This window comes from Dryas octopetala, chromosome 1 (genome assembly GCF_963921425.1).
Source record: "Dryas octopetala chromosome 1, drDryOcto1.1, whole genome shotgun sequence".
NCBI classification, from domain to species: Eukaryota; Viridiplantae; Streptophyta; class Magnoliopsida; order Rosales; family Rosaceae; genus Dryas; species Dryas octopetala.
In genome coordinates, this window is record NC_141366.1 from 7,318,018 (window position 1) to 7,340,659 (window position 22,642).

General features: G+C 36.3%; 4 protein-coding genes across 4 annotated transcripts; 3 read left to right on the forward strand and 1 right to left on the reverse strand.

Moving 5' to 3' along the window:
* Positions 1 to 322: 322 nt before the first annotated feature.
* Positions 323 to 4,308, forward strand: LOC147297183 (nucleoporin protein Ndc1-Nup protein). The gene is made up of 4 exons (XM_086254437.1): positions 323 to 1,008; positions 1,689 to 1,913; positions 2,866 to 3,246; positions 3,614 to 4,308. Exons 1-4 carry the CDS (start codon positions 433 to 435, stop codon positions 4,073 to 4,075), a joined length of 1,644 nt encoding a protein of 547 aa, XP_086110563.1. The 5' UTR covers positions 323 to 432; the 3' UTR covers positions 4,076 to 4,308.
* A 1,270-nt stretch (positions 4,309 to 5,578) lies between these two features.
* DLAH (alpha/beta-Hydrolases superfamily protein) lies at positions 5,579 to 7,332 on the forward strand. Its single transcript, XM_086228937.1, is given in 2 exon segments — positions 5,579 to 7,234; positions 7,236 to 7,332. Coding segments are annotated over 2 exon segments (1,572 nt in total). The 5' UTR covers positions 5,579 to 5,728; the 3' UTR covers positions 7,302 to 7,332.
* Positions 7,333 to 10,573: 3,241 nt separating this feature from the next.
* LOC147297185 (phenylacetaldehyde synthase-like) lies at positions 10,574 to 12,121 on the forward strand. Its single transcript, XM_086230055.1, has one exon. The coding sequence runs from the start codon at positions 10,574 to 10,576 to the stop codon at positions 12,119 to 12,121; it is 1,548 nt and encodes a 515-aa protein (XP_086086181.1).
* Positions 12,122 to 18,993: 6,872 nt separating this feature from the next.
* Positions 18,994 to 19,758, reverse strand: LOC147297186 (LOB domain-containing protein 10-like). The gene has a single exon (XM_086235697.1). It carries the CDS (start codon positions 19,756 to 19,758, stop codon positions 18,994 to 18,996), a length of 765 nt encoding a protein of 254 aa, XP_086091823.1.
* Between the last annotated feature and the right edge of the window lie 2,884 nt (positions 19,759 to 22,642).

The following is a 22,642-nucleotide window of genomic DNA, read 5'->3' on the forward strand; positions in this document are numbered from 1 at the left end:
TTTGATTATAATTACATAAACAAACGATATTTGATTTTGTTGATTTTTTACATAAATGATTTTCATAAAATGATTAAAAAACTGAATAGTTTCGATCATAAATTCACTTTACGGAATGAGAATAATAAAAGAAAAATTCCGTGAAAAAAGTTGATCGGAGAAAGTGGATAACATTTCTCATCTAATTATATTAATAAAATAGTAATCTAATTTTCTATTGCAAGAAACCTTTTTTTTTTTTTTGGTGGAATAAGAAAAATAGAAAAGCAAATACATTATACACCAAGCCAATTTCACAATTCTCTTCATACTCATAGTTGGCGCCTCCAGCACCTCAAACACAACCATAGACTCTCTTCTCCTTCGATTTCAAGCCCAAAGCAAAACCAATTTCTCTGAAACCCCAAAAACCCTGGTAAACCCATCAAAACAATGACTTCAGCTTCACCTCCAACACCACCAGACATGGTGGTCAACAACCGTTTTCTAGGGTTCCTCATATGGCAATCCATTCCCTCCACTGCCATCTTCCTCCTCTTCAAAACCCTCATATCCACTTTCACCACCACTCACACCGTCACCAAACTCCCATTCTCATTCCCATTTGCCCCATCAGTTTTTGCCTTTATTACATTCGTGACCTTCCACGTTTCACAGCTCCTCTTCTCCGCCTCACTCTCACTCATCTCCTCCCCCCACCCCCACCGCCCAGCCTCTCCTCTTCAGCTCTCTCTCGGGCTCATACGCTTCCTTTTCGTTCCCGGTGGCTCCGATTTATCTGGGTCGCCGGATGCTCGGGTTCGGGCTAAGGTTTCGGTCGGGTTCCTGCTGTTTTTGGCTGCGGCGGTGGTGTCGGGGTTCGTTGCGGTGGTTTCGGTGTGTGGGGAGTTTGGTGGTGGGGTTTGGATGATTGGGAGAGTGGGGTTTAGGGGTTGCGTAATGGGTTTTCTTTATGGGTTGTATTATGTGTATATGCGCAGATGGGTCTTGGAGTTTCCAATTATTCAGGTCAGCTTTTAGCTACATAAAAATATCTTTTGATTTCTTTTTTTCCTAAGTAGGCTGTGTATATGATGTTTCATGCTGTGTTGGTTTTTATGAGAGGAAAGAGCACCTGGGTTAATGTTAAATGGTAGAGATTATTATGATAACATGTTGCAATATGCATAGTAGCTTACAAATGAAGCAAAAAAACTAGTCAATTGATTGGAAGTGCGGTTTATTAGCCTTGTTGAAACATGATGAATTTCTATCATTGGGTACTCTGAGCACTCAAGTTTTCCCCATTTATAGTGTATAAGGTGGGTGGTGGTGTGTGGTGTGTGTGGAATTCTTTCTCTTTAGTATAGGAGATGAGATGGGTCAAATTTACATTAGAGTTTTACGTTGGAGCTTGAATTCTCCCTACGCACTTGCTTCCATCATTATTGCTGTTTGAATCAGAGTCCTAACTCAATTATATGTCTTACCACATCTAATATATTTCTACATTTGCTTTTAAGAGCTTGCAAACGTTGCATGGGAAAGCATATTTAATTTATTGGTTGAGAGTAGAGACTTCTGTTTGCACACTTATTTACTAAGTTGTCAGTCATAATTAGTTATTAGCGTGTTCTAATATTCTCATTTTGCATTTGCTTTCTACTGACATGAGTCATGGCTCTTACTCTAATTGCTTATGTCAACAGCGTCCTCCTTTTTTCAGCTTCAAGATGGCAATCCCCTCGGCTATCACACGATCCTTAAAGCTTTCCTCTGTGGCATGCCTATTCTCAGCTGTTCTTGTGGTGTTTCTTCCCCATCAGTTTCAGAACCAGGTTACAATTGGAAAGTTCATTGCTGAGCAGATTAAATTTTACATTGGGAGTTTCTCAATGTTCCTCTGCTGGGAACTAAGTCACCACTTGCATCGGGTTGGTTCTTCAACATATTAGCATGGTTTTTAAATTTCATTCATGTTAATACTTCTGAGGTGGTTGACAGAAACATTGCATTAGCTTATCAACTATATCTATTTTAATGTTCATTCATTCCCAGCTCTTGTTTTTGTCAATACCGAATCCTGTTAATGATACATAGTTCATATAAGCTTGGGTGTATGATCCTTCCAGTGCTCTTCATTGGTTCCCCTCCCCCTACAATTATAAGAATGAACGCAACATAAAGTAACAAATGTAATGAGTGGAATAAACTAGAGCTTCATGCAGCATAGAGCTATTTAAATGATTGTCTATTTGTGTTTAGTTCATGGTTTTTATTTTATTTTATTTTTAGCTGATGTCATATCATGGAACTAAGCCTTCAGCTTCACCTCCTTGTTTCTTCCTAATGTTAAAACCAGTTGAAGAAACTTCATTTATAATTTAAACCTAATAGCTTAAATTAAGTGTTTATTTCCAGTGGCTTTTGATGGAGTTTTAATATGAACTTAGCTACTTTTTCTTTGCTAGGATATGAACTTAGCTACTTAATGAAGCTAGAAAACATACATCTTGGTCATATAGACATATACCATGCTATATGGCACTTTCATCAGACAGCTTTGGAATTTTAATATGAACTTAGCTACTTTTTCTTTGCTAGTATATGAACTTAGCTACTTAATGAAACTAGAAAACATACATCTTGGTCATATACCATGCTATGTGGCACTTTTGTAAATTAGACGGCTTTATCTCTTGTAAGTTTTATCCTTTTTTAGTTAGAGAATCTGTGTACATGATGCTGTTATGTCTGCTATTACAAATGGTGTCGATTTTGAATCAGCAGTTTTCATGTTTATATTCTTCACTGCTTCCTTTGATGGTTAACCATGGTTTTCTTCTGAGATCAATCTATATTGTTTGAAATCCTGTTGTAATATAGGTGCTTCATACAAAGAGGTACATATTTGCGCCACCAAAAGGATCAGCAGCAGCAGAAACAAATCCAAGTGAGCATCTCCTTGCAGCTCTGGAGGAGAGCAATCCTAATTCTCTTCTTCAGTATCTTGCATATCTTGATCTCTGTATGGTTTGTGAGAATAATGTTGATACTTGGCGACGAGCTGCCTTTTTTGAAGAAACTGGTGAAACTTACAAAAGAGTTATATCTGTATGTTTGCGGCCACTGGAGCAGCTTGCATCAAAGCTGGGTGAAGGTTTGGAAAGTTCTATAGACAGAAACTCCCAAATATCCAATCAGTTACTGTCGCCAACTGATCAGCGAATAGATTCAAAATACTCTGAATCATTGAACAACTTCCAGGTAAGCCAAACATCCACACATATACTTGTGGATATATAGATTCACACACACACACACACCATTATTTTTGTGTGCCATCTTAATCTAGTCTGTATCGACTCTCAAGCATTGCAATCTTCTTAATTATAAGACAATATGTGTGAATGTCATGAGCTGCTGTAGTTGAAAATGCGACATAGCTCTTGAATAGCTTTCCATCACCTTCTGCTGCCTAAGGCAAGCGGGAGAGATTAGGCTGGTGACATCATGACATTTCCTGGAACATGATAGAAAAAAATCGGGAAAAGTAAAGGATAAAATAGAAAAGCCAATATCTTGGATTTCTCATCAACTAATAACAGTCTAATAACTTTTTTTTTAAATGCAGCTATTTGCATGGTGTGCCTCGACGGCTGCCTCACTGACTGCATGCTCACACAGGGAAGACAGATATGGGGTTGCCCAGCTCTCTGGTAGTAATGCTGCTGTGATCTCAACACTGATTTCTTGCCTTCTTGCTGTTGAAACATACATGGGGAAGAAGACCAATTTGCAATCTGCACATCATCTTATGGGGCCAGCTGGTATCAAATGGGCAACCTCCAGCACAGGAAATATTGGCACGGGGAAAAAGAGAGCCGGCCCTCTTCATTCAAAAGCATATGCCATTGCTGATGTTCTGAGGAACTCGATCTACCAAATCGTTTCTACTTTCCATGATCAGATGCTGAGCAGTGCTAAAAAGGGCCTTCTTGAGAAGGATTGGGTCATTAGTGGCAAGCCTCTTTTTGGAACACGCGAGCTTGTAGTGCAGAAAGTGCGTCTTTTTCTTGACTTCCAAGCTAGCTAATTTTCTGGGATCTAGACCTCTCTCATTGCCTCATGTTTCCTTTAATCATTGGACTTGGGACATACACATGAAGAGCCGGTTTTGTTTCTCAACCTAAATGAGTGGTGGGTGGAAGCTGGAGGAGATAACATCAGATTTATTACAAAGAAATATCAGATGCTAGTTAAATGGTTGATAGAACACACTTCCATTGACTAAAACTGAAATTATAAAAGTTTTTATTTCCCTCTTTACTTTCTGTTATTGCCTACTATACCCTGCTAGTTGAATTTAGAAAGTAGATTATGGCCTGGATTAGATTGTTAATCGTTTAGTCAAACTGTGGCCAACACTTAAAAAAGAATCGATGACTCATTCGCATGCCTTTCAGAGTTTGGTCTGCAAACGTATTAGGTATTTAGGTCCAATTTGAACTCAGCCTCTGCTTGCTGCAATAATGGTCTGAGTAAATAAAAATATTGACATAGGGAAAAACCCTTTTTATTTTTGTTGCTATAATGTATGTACAATTATGTTTGTGCTTGTAAGTCGAGGTACAAAAGAGTATGTATAATGTATGAGATACTGTATAAGATGTTAGTTCAAATTGAAATGACTTGGCCAGAAGGGCTAAATGTCTATAAAGAGCCCAAATTTGTACTAGCTTTAATAAATTTCAAAGATGATTTTTCCCAAGCTGAAAGTGAATGGTTAGGTACAAACTGATGTCTTTCCAGTTTCCTCTATTGTATTACCATCATATATTATGAGTAAACTAGTTTTATATTCATGATTACAGAATTTGACTTGCAATCCAATGGTGATCTTCGTCAATCCAAAGCTGAACGTGATTGACTGAATTATATGGTCTTTTTTTGGCCATGTACTGAATTATATGGTTTAAACTTTTTTTTTTTTTGGCCACTATATGGTTTAAACTTTAAAATCGCGTAGGAGTGCATGAAAACCAGTGTGAATACTGTGAAAAATTATCAGGACTACGCGTTGAAAGTCAAAAAGATTAATGCGTACCTTTCTCATGGCTATTTTCTATGTTTTCTATATTATTTTTTTTGGCCAACCTATGTTTCTATATTATTGTCCCTCCCTTTGGACCATAAAAAACAATATTATTGTCCCTGGCTTGAGTTGACAATGTCCGCCTATGTTAATACCCTCATTGTTTCAAAATTTACCAAATGCCATCGTACGTTTCCAAAGTGGCAGCCTAGTAAATATGCCCAATGGACAAGGTCATATTCTAATACTTTGGGTAGTTTGGTTAGGTAGATTAGGATCTTTCAATAATTCACACGTGGAAGATGGGACCCTGTCCTCAACAATAAGAACCAAGTCTAAATTAAATATGTATAGTCAATCAACATTTCAACATTTCTATTTTCAGTCCAATGACCCACGCGTGACACATTCATTATTCAAAACCCATTTTCTTTGACATGGTTGTGGAGCCTTCTATATATTTGATCCCTCTATTCCCCATTCTCTTATCACCCAAATCTCAACTTCAATTTGTTCATCTTCTAAGTTTAGTCATCGGGAGTGAGAGCTTATAACTCTAGTAATTGTGTATTTTATCATCACATTTACAGTAAGAGTTTAACTCTCACTGTCTTCTGTTTTAAAATTTAAACATCATCAATTAATCAAACAACCATGGCAATGTCAACCATGATGTATACCCATATTCCGGCAGCCCAAGCCACCTCCGGCACAACTAGATTCTCCTTAATCCGGGCTCATCAACATCAAGAAGCTCTTCTTGATCACCACCCACAAACAAAGACATCATCCCACAAAGCCAATCGTCTGGCTGAGTCCCTAGCCAACCTCCTGCACCTTCACATAGAAACCCCTCCAAGAACCAACCCCCAGTACACCAATTGGAATAATTTATTTACTGAAGAGAAGCATTCCACTCCCACAACATCCCCTAAAGACAACATATCAGAAAGGTGGCATGAAATTCATGGATCAAACGATTGGGAGGGTCTCATGGACCCTCTCCACCCTTGGATAAGAAGAGAGATTGTCAAGTATGGTGAATTTGCTCAAGCAACATATGATGCCTTTGATTTTGATTCCTTCTCAGAGTACTGTGGGAGCTGCAGGTACAACCGCAACAAGCTTTTGGATGTGTTGGGGTTGACCAAAAATGGGTACTCAGTGAGCAAATACATCTATGCTATGTCCCACATAGACAACATGCCCAATTGGCTGGAGAGGTCACATCTGGTTGAGACGTGGAGCAAAGATTCAAACTGGATGGGCTTTGTTGCTGTCAGTGATGAAGAGGAGACACAGAGGATTGGGAGGAGAGACATTGTGGTGGCATGGAGAGGCACTGTGGCACCATCTGAGTGGTATGAGGATCTGCAGAGGAAATTGGAGCCAATTGGGGATGGAGAGGCCAAAGTTGAACATGGGTTTTCTAGTATTTACACTTCCAAGAGTGACACCTCAAGGTACAACAAGTCCAGTGCATCAGAGCAGGTCATGAAGGAAGTGACCAGGCTGGTCCAGTTATACAGAGAAAAGGGTGAGCAAGTGAGCCTCACAATCACAGGGCATAGCTTGGGGGGTGCATTGGGCTTGCTCAATGCTTATGAGGCAGCCCATAAACTTCCTGGGCTACCCATTAGTGTGATTTCCTTTGGGGCACCCAGAGTGGGCAACAATGCTTTCAAGGATGAGCTTCACCAAATGGGGGTCAAGACATTGAGGGTTGTGATCAAGCAAGACATGGTGCCCAAAATGCCAGGGCTTGTTTTCAATGAGGGGTTGCAGAAGTTTGATGATATCACTGGCCATTTGGACTGGGTCTATACACATGTTGGAGCTGAGTTGAAACTTGATGTTGGTTCATCACCTTATCTCAAGCGTGGTGGATTCAATTTGCTTGGGTTTCATAGCCTTGAGACCTACCTTCATCTTGTGGATGGGTTTCTGAGTGAAGAAACTAGGTTTAGGTCAAATGCTAGGAGGGATGTTGCCTTGGTGAACAAGGCATGTGACATGTTGGTGGATGATCTTAGAATCCCACATTGTTGGTACCAATTACAACACAAAGGACTGGTTTGTAATGCTCATGGGAGATGGGTTAAACCCAAAAGAGACCCAGAAGACATACCTTCACCTACTAGAGAAGCACAAGCACAAGCTTATATATGCTCTTCAAGTAGAGATGCAATCAGATTACAATGTACTTAAATCTTTATGTAGTGCTTAAAATTCTATGTAAATTCTGATACTTGAACACTTGAATTGTCTCCAAACTTTATGGTGCATGAGATACAAGAAGTAGACATTAAAATATATGGTTAAAAAATTGTTTCATACCATTTATACAATTTTAATATGAAAACTTAACAAAGTTTTTTGTGGAAGAAAACTTAACAAAGTTATTGATGCTAATTGGAAGATCTGCCAAACAGAATCTTTGAGCAATTGATAATTTTAATTGGACACAATTTCAAAAAAAAATCATTATATTACAATTATGGATCAACTAATCAGTACGTAATATTCTTAGCTTTATATAATTAATTCTGTATATTTATTAAATTTTAATTTTAATGGTTTTCTCCTAAATTCAAATCACTCTAGATATAAAATAATAAATTGGACGCCATGTTCATTTTCAGATTCTTGGCCCACCAAAAACAATATGGAAAATTTTTCAAAAATGACATATACTTTGGGATCAATCCTATTTTAAGACACACGTTTGAGTTTGTGTTAGTGTATGACACATATTTAAGGTTTGTGTTATTGTGGTATAATCCGTTAACTCTATTAAGAATTTCGTTAAAAATAAATCATGTGCCACACACATGACCAATTTTTATGGGACAAATTTTGACAATTCACCTATATATTTTTTTTTAAAAAAATTAAGACAAAAAAAACCCAGCACCCCTTTCTCCCAACAAGCCCTGCGGCGCCCCACCCAGCCTTCTCCTATTCTTTGAGGCTAGGTGCCTAAGTGAGTTGTGAATTGTGATGATGCAGATCTCCCTTTTATTTCTGTTTTTTTTTAAGTTTTTATCCTTTTTGTTTTTTATTTCTATTTTAATATTTTAATTTACTTTTAATATTAATATTTTTAATTTATAGTTTTAATATTTTTTAAGTTAAAAATAGAATTAAAATATATTTAATATTTTTTTCTCTAAAAAAAATATACACAAAAAGACCATATTATCCTTCATTTGGACAGGAGTTTTTAATGGAAGTGACTATTTGTTCTACAACAATACAAACTATAAATATGTGTCTTAAATTAATACAAATTTAAATATATGTCCTAAAATAGAATTGATCCCAAAATACGTATCTTGAATGAAATATTTTCCCAAAATAATAACCGGTTGGAGACATACGACAATTCAACGAGTCACCTCTGATTCATGCAACCGACATGCACATCGGCACATATAATTGTCTAGTCATCGATGGACTCTATTATGATTCCATGAATTCTATTTTATACGTGATTGATCGAATTATAATATGAGTGCATGAGATACATGTGAATTTGGAATGCAATATTTTGAAAGCCAAAAGGCTAGCAAAGATATTTTACAAGGAAATAAAAAAAGAGAATCCTGTCAATTAATTTTGTGTGCAAAATATGGTATAAATCATTTTCATTAAAAATCTTGTCTATACTTTTTTTTTTGCCAATAAAATCTTGTCTATACTAAATAAGCAAAATACACCAATTTGGATCCCTTTCTTGTCTTGACTATTGTTTGGTTTCCAATCCAAATAATCGATCTATAAAAAATTCAATGGTTCAACACTTCAACCCAATATTTATAGGGTTAAATATTAGATATATAAAACAACCACTTGGATTAAAAGTTAGATATTTAAGCTAATGAGAGGATATACATCTAAAAGAGAAGAATTGAATAATAGAAAAAACGTGCCGGGAACATTGCATCATGCATTTGGTGCTACTTTCTGTTCACCACAGATCAGCTGGTAGGCCTAGGCATGACAAATTAGGTTGATAGCATTCAAATAATAGGACAAAGAACAAACCACCTACACCACATATAGCACATTAAAACCAAGAATAAACAACAAGCCAAAGAGTAGAGTTAGGCCAGACTTGTCTCGAAAACTAATGTTTCGGTTTGGGAGGTGTAGGCAGGGACGGATCCAGGATCCCCAACCTGGGGGGTCATGGTTAGGTAGAGCCTGGCGGCGGCAAAAAATTTTAGGAACCGAGCAGGTGACTGACTCTGGTGGTAGGGGCTGGGTTAGTGGCACTAGGCAGCAGGGGCGACGACAGGTGGAGGGAGGGCCGGCGGCGAAATGCTGGGGGTTGGTCTTGGTCCAAATGAGAGTAATTAGTTACTTACTTCATGAAACAATATTAACGCATTGTAAGTTTAGTTGGCAGCAGGAGTGTATACACACTAATTTACTTCATGAACATGTGGATGGGCTGGTGGGTTGGGTTGTGGAAGTGGAAATGTCAAGTGAGTGAGAGTGAGACACACTCGGGTTAGTTTAGTTAGCAGCAGGAGTGTGAGACACACACACAAACAAATAAAAAAAAAAAAAAAAAACAGCCCGCTGCTGCGCTGCAGCACCAAGCCGGCTAGGACTTTCATCGAACACCTGGGGGGTCGTCGTTCTTCTCTTTGGGGGGTCGCCCGTGTCGCCGTCCAGATGTCACAGCCTTCTTGCTCCGCCGTCCGGGGTAGCCCGACCCCCCAACCTTGTATGTGCGTCCGTCCCTGGGTGTAGGTGTAAATTCAGCCACCCGAGTTTGAGTTTTCAGTTTGATTCTTGGAGCCAAACAGCAAAGGAGGTAAAATCTCTTGTGAATTTCCTAAGCTCGGTGTAGATGCCGGCTTTTGATCGGCCCAAGAGATTAGTTTGATGTACGAAAACTGACTCATAACACCCTTAGTTACCAAAAAACTAAGGTCTCCTTTGATACATAAAATTGAATTGAATAAATTAAAGGGATAGATTCATGTGTATTAATTCAAAGAAATAAGTTTCTAACTTAAAAAAAGATGATAGGAAAAAAAAAAAAGAGTTAATCAACCGAAAAAACTTATCTCTTTCAATTCCAAAAATGGTGAATTAGTGAGGATAATTAAGTTTTCTTTTGGTTAATTCATCTCTTCTTCCCCATCTTCGTACTTGAAGATGAAGACATTCACCCTTTATTTTATCTAATTCAAGCATGTATATCAAACCAAGCCCAACAGCCAAGCGGAGCCCCCCACCTCCTATCTAACTTGGTCTTGACCCTTCAATTTGATTGGAGCTGGGACTACACAACAACCACCATATTTATTCTGATCGTACCGTTAGGACGACCACTAACAAAATTTTGATATGTTAGGCTCAGGACCCAAACTCATAACCTTCACTAGCTACTATATATATATCCTCCAGTACAAGTACTCAAACTCACAACCATTTTAATCAATCTCACTCTTCTTCTTCCTCATCATTTCCAAATTAATCCAAATGGGTAGCCTCAATTTCGACCATGACGATCCAAATGAACCCAATTCTGCCCACATAGCCAACCCTCTAGACCTTGTGGAGTTCAGGAGGCAAGGCCACATGATGGTAGACTTCATTGCAGATTATTACCAAAACATAGAGAAATTCCCAGTTCTAAGCCAAGTCCGACCCGGTTATCTCAGACAACATTTGCCAGATTCTGCCCCACGTAACCCTGAGCCCATTGAAACCATACTCCAAGATGTGAATGACCATATTGTCCCTGGCTTGACACATTGGCAGAGCCCCAATTTCTTTGCATACTTTGCTTCAAATGTCAGCACTGCAGGGTTTCTTGGCGAAATGCTCACCTCCGGACTCAATGTGGTGGGGTTCAATTGGGTTTCATCACCAGCTGCAACTGAGCTTGAACACATCGTCATGGATTGGCTTGGACAAATGCTCAAGCTTCCCAAGTCTTTCCTTTTCTCCGGCGATGGCGGTGGTGTGCTACATGGGAGTACTTGTGAGGCCATTGTGTGCACCATGGCAGCTGCCAGGGACCAAATGCTAAGCCGAATTGGTAGAAACAACATAGGGAAGCTTGTTGTATATGGGTCTGATCAAACACATAGCACACTCCAAAAAGCTTCCCAAATTGTTGGAATCGACCCAAAGAATTTCAGGGCCATTGAGACTACAAAATCAACATCATTTGCACTGTCACCCCAATTGCTCCGATTGACAATTTGTTCAGACATAGAAGCCGGGCTGGTCCCACTCTTTCTATGTGCCACGGTGGGAACAACCGCAACCAATGCCGTTGATCCACTGGGCCTACTATGCCACGTGGCAAGAGATTACGGAATGTGGGTCCACGTGGATGCTGCATATGCAGGGAGTGCTTGTATTTGTCCAGAGTTTGGGCATTTCATTGATGGTGTTGAGGGTGTGAATTCGTTCAGTTTCAATCCACATAAATGGTTGTTAACCGGTTTGGATTGTTGTTGTCTGTGGGTAAAGAGTCCGAGTGCGTTGACAAGCTCACTGTTGACGAGTCCAGAGTATTTGAGGAACAAAGCCACGGATGCGAAGCGAGTGGTGGACTACAAGGACTGGCAAATAGCCCTGAGCCGGAGGTTCAGGGCTATGAAACTGTGGCTTGTGCTTAGAAGCTATGGGGTGGCTAAACTTAAGGGCTTTCTAAGAGGGCACGTGAAATTGGCCAAGCTTTTTGAAGGGCTTGTGCGGATGGACAAGAGGTTTGAGATTGTGGTACCTAGGAATTTCTCTTTGGTCTGTTTTAGGCTGTCACCATCGGCAATTGGAAATGAGAATGGTGCCTTGAATGAAATGTGTGTAAATGAGATCAACTGCAAGTTGCTGGAGGCCATTAATGGATCGGGTCGGATATTCATAACTCATGCTGTGGTTGGAGGTATGTATGTGTTGAGGTGTGCTGTTGGTGCAACTCTCACTGAGGAGAAGCACATTCTCATGGCTTGGAAGGTGGTGAAGGAGCATGCAGATGTCATCCTGATGAGCATGTCACGACTTAATTTGATTTGATTTTTCGGTTTTATCGATCAATTAGTTCTTATATAGTTCAATCAATTAATTAGTTCTTGTTTTGGTTAATAGCTTAACTATAGGATCTAAAACGTATTATCCTAAAATGTCAAAGATGACTCAGAAAAAACGTCATCTATGCTAAATTCTGAAGTAGTGACCAAGAAATAAAATTTCGGATTTTGAGGAAATTTTGATGGAAATTTCGAAGATTTTTAAATTTTGACAAAAATTAGACGAAAATTACTATCAAAATACAAAAATTTTGAATAAAATTTACCATATGTTTATTTCACATATTATCTACTACATTGATAAAAAATATTGAATAAACCAAATTATATGATAGGTTTCATATGATATGTGATGAATATAATGCGCGCTGGAGGCAAATACCTTTAAATAAAATTAATATAATGAATAAATAAAATTACTATATTTTTTATACTCTATAATCTATACACTAAACCCTATATTTTATATGCCCTAAAATTACATTAAATCCTATATACTCTATATTCTTTAAAATATGGTATAAGATATTAAGATTTATGCCCTTTAGAGTATTTAGAGTATTTTTAATTATTTTTTATATAGAAATATATTATGATTTAGAGTTTAAACGAAACTCCAAACCATTTTTTTTCTTTCCAATTGCCCAAAGACCTCAAACCCTAATTAACCCTAAACTCTTTTTTTTTTTTTTCTTTTTCTTTCCTTTTATTTTATTTTATTTTATTCCTTTTTTTTTTTTCTTTCCTTCCTGGCTTCCACTTCTTCCTGTGGGCGTGACTTTTCTTCTTCCCTTTTCTTTTTTTCTTCTTTCCTTCCTGGCAGCCTTCCACTTCTTTCCTTTCATTTCTATCTCTCTCAACCGCCACTATGCGACTCAGCATATGACATATCATTGATATATCTATTTCTCTTCTCTCTCTTTCATCCTTCTCCAGTGCAGATCTCTCTCTCCCAAGTCCCTCCCTGATTTGATTGTCTCCCTCACCGATCTCTTCTCTTTTCTCTCTATTCTCTCTCTTCCCTCCCCAATTGTGCTGGTGCTGAGTTTGTAACTACCAAGGAGAAGACAGACAGAAAAATGGAGAAGACAGATAGAAAAATGGCTGGGTTTGTTCCTCGGAGCAAAATTTTGGCGAAATTTTAAAAATTCAATAATTTCAAAAAAATATTGACAAAAATTCATAAACTAGTGTCAAAATTTTAATTACTCTAGAAAACGAAATTTAACTCGTTGGTAGTGGACTCATCACAATAAACATATAACAGCAACGCTACCTGTGAAATTGACAGATGAAGAGAGAAGGCACGTGTACATGTACTACTGTTTATAATCGAGTTTCTTAATTTCAAGGGTCATGTCCAAATCAGATGGGGCTGGGCAACCTGGGCCTCTGTTATTTCTTTAATTTTTCTGCAAATGGTCGGTGTAGGCCTGTGTTTATATACAGTGTAATGAATTAGTACGGATCTCAGTCACAGTAAATCCATGACCAAACAGTATCCCCTAACTCTTGGTTTTCTTTGTCCCATATTTTCGGATGTAACCAATCAGAATGGAAATGCCATGTCTCTCTTCTTCTTTTGTGGATAGAAATATATTAGCACGCAATATGCATGATGCAATGGTCATGGCACGTTTTTTTTGTTTTTTTGTTTTCTATTTTTGCAATCCTCTCAGATTTACATTATCTTTCCCGATTCTTTGTTACAGTGATTGCATATTTGCATGACATATAATCATAACAAAAAATGAAAAGTGAATCCTCAAATATTTAAGGGAAAAAATCATTGTAAAAAATTAGTTAGATTGATAATTATTTACCCATTTAATTAAAAGTAAATGATTTTAAAATCTATTTTACAGTTCTTAATGATAAATAAACTCACCTAAAAAATTACAATGACAAATAAGTCTTCTTTTTAACAAATAAGTCCATTTTTTGGCAAATAAACCTATGTACAATAGGTTCCGTATTTTTTGTGTCAAGCACTCGACGTGTGTTTTTTTTTTTTTTAAAATTAACTGGGCAGATTGCCAATATCAAACTGTAACAATTATTGCCACTGTCAAACAATGACAATTAGTAACAATAATTTTTACGTTATAATGCGGGCGGCAGGTGGATATGACTCCATAAACTTGAATTTTGTGTTTTATGTTGATTTAATTAATTTTTAACATGTTTATATATAAAAAAAAAACATAAAATATATCTATAAGTATTGTTTTTATACAGTTTCAAATAACTATTGTTGCATAGTGGCAATTATTGTGTCAAAATAATAAATGTCGTTTGTTCCGTTCATTTTTCCTTCTAAATTAGGGTTAAAATCATCCGAACTATCATTTTGCAATGACTGAAACTGCTACAGTTGCACAGGAGTCAAATATCTTGTGCTCAATTGCTCAAAGATGCATGAGAAATTGAGAATGGTCACCTTGCAGTCCAAGATGCAAGTCCCTTTGGATTCCACAAAATGCGTTAAAAATAATCTTAAGGAGTCTTCAGTTTATAGCATGGCTGTTGAGCTTAATTTTGTGCTCCATAATTCAACATTGCCAGCTATACCAGGTGTAAAGAGAGCCCGAATGACAGTTGATGAACAGCAAGCTTCAGTGCGTGTAACATATAATTCCTTAACAAGATTGGGCTGGAGTTCTCATTTTTGCGGAATGTTTAGATATAATCTTAAACCAACAAATAATACTAAGTACTTATTGAGTATAATTATATATGTTCCTAATTGTTGTTAGTTTTATATTTGTCGATTTCTCAGCAGATTGCAAGTAAACTTAAAATGACGATTTTAGAACTGATTTGGACAGAAATATTAACAGAAATGATGGCATTGCTACTTGAAAAGAAACCTTTGGTCACTAATTAATATCCACATGGATGAAGACATACGATAACGCACATTTATATTTTGAAAAAAAAAAAAAATTATCTATCACATTATATATATTTTTTGCATCTCTTTTTCATCAAGTGATCTAACACATAATAAAAAAAATAAACATAAAAATATATACACTCGTTATATGAAATTCTTATTACTCTTGCACCTCATTTTGACACACCAACCGTTGTCCCGTGTTAAATGCACTCATAGCCTCTATGGAGTTGTGGCTCATAATTTATTTGGCACATGATATATGGCAGATAATGTCATATGTCAGTAAAAGTAAACATGTCCTGACCCAACCAACGAGTTAATTACACTTACACCCACTGAGGTTTATCGTCTTTTCACATATACTCTTTGGAGTTTTAAAAATTACACATACACCCCCGAGGTTTCAAAACAATTGCATATAACCCCCTATATGAGATGAAAAATGATAAGAAATTATGTAAAAAAACATGCTAAGGGGTGAAATGGCCTAATAAGATTATTAAAGGTGTAAAGTCCAACCTCAATACAAATATTTTCTTTTTTATTTATTTATTTTTTTTTCTTATAGGGGGTTATATGCAATAGTTTTGAAACCTCAGGGGGTGTATGTGTAATTTTTGAAATTCCAAGAAGTATATGTGAAAAGACGATAAACCTCAGAATGTGTAAGTGTAATTAACTCCCCAATCAACTGCATTGGGAATCCATAGCCTTCTACCATCGAGGCAGTGGCAAAATGTTGGCCTTTATGTCCACTCGTGACCATCTCTCTCTTATTTGGTGTACTGGTATGTACTTGTACAGATATACATCATAAAAGAGTGAAAGACCCGGCCTGTCTCTCTTATTAGCTTTTGTGACTTTCCTTTTAACTTATAAAATGCACTACCGTGGCATCCTTAGAGCTACAGCCTACAGCTACTCTTTAAAATTGTATTCCCTTTGTTTGGACAAGACATTTATTTGTTTTTTTTTTTTTTCTATGGTTAAGCCTTTTCTTGTTAGTTTCTGAAATGTCCATACGGTTTTGAATATTCTTCTGCATTTGGCAAGAATATTCCTTTTGGGGACCACCCTCAATATAATTCAATAATTAAAAATGTCTATATGGTTTAGTCATTCAAATTATGCAAATTGTGCAGACAACACGTAATATGTCAAATAAAATTAAAATTTTATTAATAATAATCAAATAATATGGCTAAATAGTTTCAATTTGGCTTATGTTTTACACATATGATCCTTCTCATCATTGAATAATTGTAAACAAGATATGATGTTCTCATTTTTTATAAAAGTTATTCTCATTAATCGAATAAGAGTACTATAAATATCAGTTTGCAATGAAAGTAATATGTAGAGTCAGATATGGCAGCAATAAATTTTTACCGTAATAAACTAGTCTAACCGGTAATGTAGAACCAAAAATGTAATGTAGAATGGTCCCTTTAATTTGTCTTGCTGGGATATACTGCACTAGCAAATTATTCTTGCGCGTATTATTAGTACTGCTGCAGCAGTAATTAAGTAATACTTTTCCTGAGTAACAAAGAACAACAGCAAAAATAAATTTGAAGATGAATGAGCCTAGAAGGAAACACAATAGCTCTAATTATAAAGAGTTCCCAGGTCTTCATGAATTTCAAATTTCAAATGTTTGTGAGAAAATATTGATCGAGGATGGAAGACAAAGTCTCTTACGTACATTTCAAAAGCCATCACCAAATAGAGTATGATAAAAAAACAATCCTCACACTATAAGCTAGCCTACACTCTCACACATCTTCATGATCCAATCTCATAATTTCTTTTTCTGTATGTATCTTCATCTGTTTGCTGGAAATACAAATTAAACTGCAAATAATGGATTAAAAAAAGAAGAAATAAGTCAAACAATAACAAATAATTACTTACTTAACAATAATTAATAATTAATAAATAATTACTCACATAATTAGTTTGCCTCAGATAGTTTTATTGCAATGCACAGCATTAAGTTGCAATTAGGACATTCATAGGTCTATAATTCTACATGTTTAGCAGATTCAAACAGGTACACATAACATAGAGCACCAATTTCCTAAGAGGCCAAGTTTAAATATACACACACACACATATATATATATATTCCATATTGCTGAGTATGAGAAAAAAGCAATTTAAAGAAATTCACAGTGGAATTTTTTCAAATTTTACTTCAATTACCGAGAAATATTGCTTCATTGCCTCGATGATAGTTTGAAGCCATATATATTCCCTTCATGAGTCTTTGTTCTTTAGTTACATGAAGAGGGAAGAGCAATACTACTAGAAAAACCTTCATCAGTACACGCAAATACCCCACAAATTGTAAAATGACATGTATCATTCAAAGACAAGTACCAATTAAATTCCCATGACATCTCTTTAACAATTCAGCAACCTGCAAATTCCCTTTATATTATGCATATAATTATATAGTTTCCTCAGATTTTAATATAAGCAAGTAATGCATTTATTGTATGGAAGTATATATAGCATGGCACTGAACGTACTGCACCATCATTAGGGATGATGTTGTGGCAGTAAATTTTTAACCAACAAATACTAGAAGGAGGCTAGGGAAAATTATACTTAAAAAGCAAAACAGAAGAAGGAAAAGAAACATATTTATGCAAGCACATCTAATAGAGTAACTTTCTAGTGTAATTAGCTTCTCACTTTTACAATAATAATAGTAATTAAAGTATCGAATTAGTTAAACCTCATTGCAAAGAATTTAATTTAGAGTTATTAGTTCTATCTAGGGATCTGATGGCCGGCTTTGACTTAAAGCAGTTTGTGGGAGTCTTCTCACAAGGAAGAGGATGTTGATTGTGTGAGCTTTTGACGACAGAATTAGATGTTCCAAAACGTACTAGAGAGTGTCTATCATGTCAAAGAGGACTAATATATATGTATATCAAGAGAATTAAGGAGGTTGCGCCAAGAGTGCTAATACCAAAGGGTGCAGTTAAGGGTATACAAGAAGACACCAAATTAGAGAATGTTTGGGAAACTTGAGAGCACAAGGGTCTAGGTTATAATGAGTGTGTGTGAGATATTCGATAGCTGGCACTTGGCAGAAGATGCATTGGAGCTCTTGGATGTGAGGTTATGAATGTGCGAGGTCAAAAGGTGCATGAAATTAATTCTTGTAATTGTTTGACTTATAGTGGATTTTCAATCTTCCTCTCATGCATGTAAGTATGTAATTAATTAATTTGTCAAACTACGTGCATAACGTGTATTTAATTTTGCCTTTGGTTTTTATCTCTTTAGTCTTTACTCATGTATATCCTTATATTGCATGGTTTGCGTGGTTTGTGTGCCTTCTCACAACATATATGTTGCTGCTAATTAGCAGTAATGAATTAAGCCGAATTGCAACTTTTATAGCATTAATACCAAATTCAAAACACAGTCGGTACAATTCAGCAGTAAACTTAGTGAGCACAGACACAAACTTTAGACCACAATAAACCCAAGAAAGAGCTAGAAGGTCTCTTTTCTCAGAAAAGGAAAATAGAACCAAAAGAAAAGACATTTAAGGAACTGATCGATCATTTTGCACAAGCAATCAACATTAAAAACCAGAACTGAGAGACATAAAGAAATGGTATACATATATATATACATACCTTGAATGAATTACAAAGGACTAAACCTAAGAACACAATATCAAAATGATCAAATTTAGAAACACACTTTCATATGTGCACAAACTTAATTTATAACAAGTGAAAATGGGCACAATTATCAATTACTATAAAACCAGCAGAACCCCATCAAAAAGCAAAGCACAATTTTGTATTAAAATAAATAAAAGAAAGTGTAGGGTACGTACACATACCAAGGATGATGGGAAACTGTTTTATTAATTGAAAAAGGCATGGAGAAGATGATGGTGGTGATGAATATCTGATCATCGATCATCATCATCAATTCTCCTCGCCTTCTGATTTCTGTGGTTGCAGCAACAGCTGAGCCTGAAGCTGATAATCAAGCTGATGATGATGGGATTGCTGCTGCTGCTGTGTTTGATGATGAATCTGCCCAAAAGGGGTGTTATGATCAAAGCTTCCTTGCTGCTGCACCACACCAGAAGCAGCACCTGCACCACCACCCATCTGATTATACCCGTTCCCATTCACCGAGACCGCCGCCGGGTCCATCCCATTATTCATGTTAAACCTCACCAGCTCCTGCTGCTGAGCCTCAAACATTTGTTGCTGCTGCTGCTGCTGAGGGTCGCGAATCACCAACTGGCCTCCGCCGCAGGGCGGAGAGCCTGTTGGGACTCCCAACAGCGGCATGGAGCTGCCGTTATTGTCAGGATGGTAAAAGGGGATCATCACTCCCTGAGGGCCGATGTAGGTGGACAGTTCCTTCTTGGCGGTGTAGAGCTCGTTCTGGACTTGCTTGAGCCTGTTCTGGAGGATTGATATGAACCCCACGCAGCCGTAAACGGGGTCCCGGAGGCGGGCCTCCGCCTCATACGCCAGGGAGGTTACCGCGTCCTCACGGTGGGCGGCGTTGAGCTCGTTCAGGATCTTGGCCACATTGCTCGCGCCATACACCCTGTGGACATTGGCGAATTTCTGGGGCTGGTCCGGCGGGAAGTACGGCGCAAACACGCACTCCTGCGTGCATTTCCGCCGCAGGAACTTGCATGCGGCGCAAGGTGAGTGAGTGCTTGATGACATCTTCGATTGTTTTCTCTCGTTTTCACAACAAACTACATATATATGAATTACAACCAAGACTAATAAAAAAAAAACAATTCAATGAATTAATGAACGTTAACCATTTGCTCATACAGAAATCAGAAACAAATAAAATTATTGAATCATATATATGTATATATAGAGTGCAATAGGGTCGAGATTTAATCAAACCTAATCCTAAAATTGACGATGAAAGATTTGTTTATTTACCCCATGATCGATGATGAGAATAGGGTAGAGATCGAGTAAAGTGCAATTTAGAGCGTCTATTGGATCGAGAAAACCCTAACCTTAGACGTTGAACAATATTTTCACATGTACCCAGATAAACAGATAGGGCAAGCGATCAGAGGCCCATTTCGGGACTCACTTTGCTGTTGGGGTGTATCGGTCTTGGATGTGAAGAAAAGCAAATTTTGGATTAAGGGAGTGAAGAGGTGAAGTCAGAGAGAGATGGAGAGTATGTGGGTTATTGAGGAAAAAAGCTGACTATTTATATGATCTAATCGCTGAGAGCTCATTACTAGAATCGCAGGAGTATTTAAACACAATATATATATATATATATACTAGCCTCTACCGCGAGTGTGAATAGACTCTTTCTATTGCGCAAAATCAATATTTTGGTAAGAGTAATCAGTTTAATAAAAAAAGAAAAATTAATTTGGAAAAATTAATTAAGGAGAGTGCTTTGGCAAGCGTAATTAAGGACAGTGAGTTGGCAAGCGTAATCAGTTTAATAGATAACCGAAAGTAAATTTGAAAAAATTAATTAAGAGAGAAACGACATTTAATTAAGAAGAGAGAGGCGGTAAACCAATTCTCATGGGTGGGAAAGTAAATTTGGAAAATAGATAACCGACCATTAGATTTAAGTTGAAACGATCTCAGTCATTCGGACTTGGAGATAATTCAAAAATCATTCTGTTTTATTATATAGACTAGCCTCTCTACACTCGCTCCTGCTAGTGCAAATCGGCTCTTCTATTGTGTAAACACCAATATTTTGGCAAGCGTAATCAATTTAATAAATAACAAAAAGTAAATTTTAAAAAATTAATTAAGGAGAGAGAAACGACAATTAATTAAAGAGAGAGATGTGGAATCAATTCTCATGCATGGGCGGAAAAATAAATTTGGAAAATAGATAACCGACCATTGGATTTAAGCCGAAACAATCTCAGCCATTCAGACTCGGAAATAATTCAAAAACTATTCTATTTTATTATATAAATTGACTAATTAACACATATCATATTCTAAAATGTTGGATGAAAATCAAACGGTTTGAATGATTAGAGTTTAATTAGGGCATGTAAAGTGAATTAATGGTGTGTTTTCTATTAACCATTTGGAAAAGGAAAATACTTATTACTACCTCAACCTTTTTTCCAACTATTCTTTCCAACCATTAGAAAATAACTATTTTGAATTAAATTTAAATTGTGACATGTGTGTGCAAGTGAATAAGGACCTCTTAGGCATTGTTTTTGGAACTGTCAAAAACGCCTTCAAATTAATACAAGCATTTTTTATAACATTTGACAAAAATGAATAAGTACGTGGTTTTGATAGTATTTGACAGAAATAAATAAAAGTGATTTTTGGTTATAAATTAAAATGCTTTCAAGTGGTTTATGAGAAGCACTTGTCAGGTACTTTTTCATAAAAGTGCTTTTAAGTGCTTTCTCATAAAGTACTTTCAAGTGCTTTTACATAAAGCACTTCAAAATTTTTATGTGTTTAATTATGAGCATAAACACTTTCAACAAAAGCTCTTCCTAATAAACAGATTCAAATGAGCTCTAAGATTGCTATGACGCTTACCTATTAATTATTTTGATATATAAGACTTTCCTATGTTTTATGTTATTGAATGAAAATTCAATTAAAAAAACAATTTAGAAGATATTAAGTGCCTTATTAAAATACTAATTATCAAATGACGAACATTATTACTCTACTAAATACAAATGTACTTTTTATTTTCATAAAATTAATATTTGTTTTGCTCTTTCATTCTGATATCGGAGAATGGTCAAATACAAGAGCTGAAGCTCTAATGAATCAGTAATGATTAAAGCAGTCAGCGAAGCAAACAAACTCTAACACATCGAAAGACTGACAAATCTAATTAAGTTGTAACAGATTAATTAAAGTTAAACAACTCTAACAACTATGACATTTGGCATCCATGCTATCATTGACATTTGAATTTTGACATTTGGCTTGGGACGTGAGGGGCCAAATTCTTTGCTTATTTTGCGTTATTAGTGTTTATATATATAAAAATAAATAAAAAATTACGCCATTTTAAGCTTTCACTTGATTACCATGCATAAATAAATCATAAATATTAATTTTTTAACTCAAAACTACTAATGACATTGTTTTAGAATATAGAAGCGCGCACAATACCCGTGCATAAAACATAAACAGAGCATGAGCATCATATTCATATTATATTGCTCATGAAATTATGTACACTAACCCATTTTTGTTATTCAACTTCAAATTATTTTTACACATATATTCCCTTCTCTTCAATGCTTATTTATTTTTCATCCGCATTAAATTCTTACCCCTTATTGAGTATATTTATATAAATGCATATATATTCCTAATTGTTGTAAGTTTTCTATATATTTGTCGATTTCTCAGCAGATTGCAAATAGACTTAAAATGACAATTTTAGAACTGATTTGGACAGAAAAATTAACAGAACTGATGGTATCGCTACTAGAAAAGAGGCCTTAATTTGGTCACGTACTTATCAATATCCACATGGACGAAGCCGATAGCATTTATATTTTGAAAAAAACTTATCTATTACAGTTATATACATTTTTTGCGTCTCTTTCTC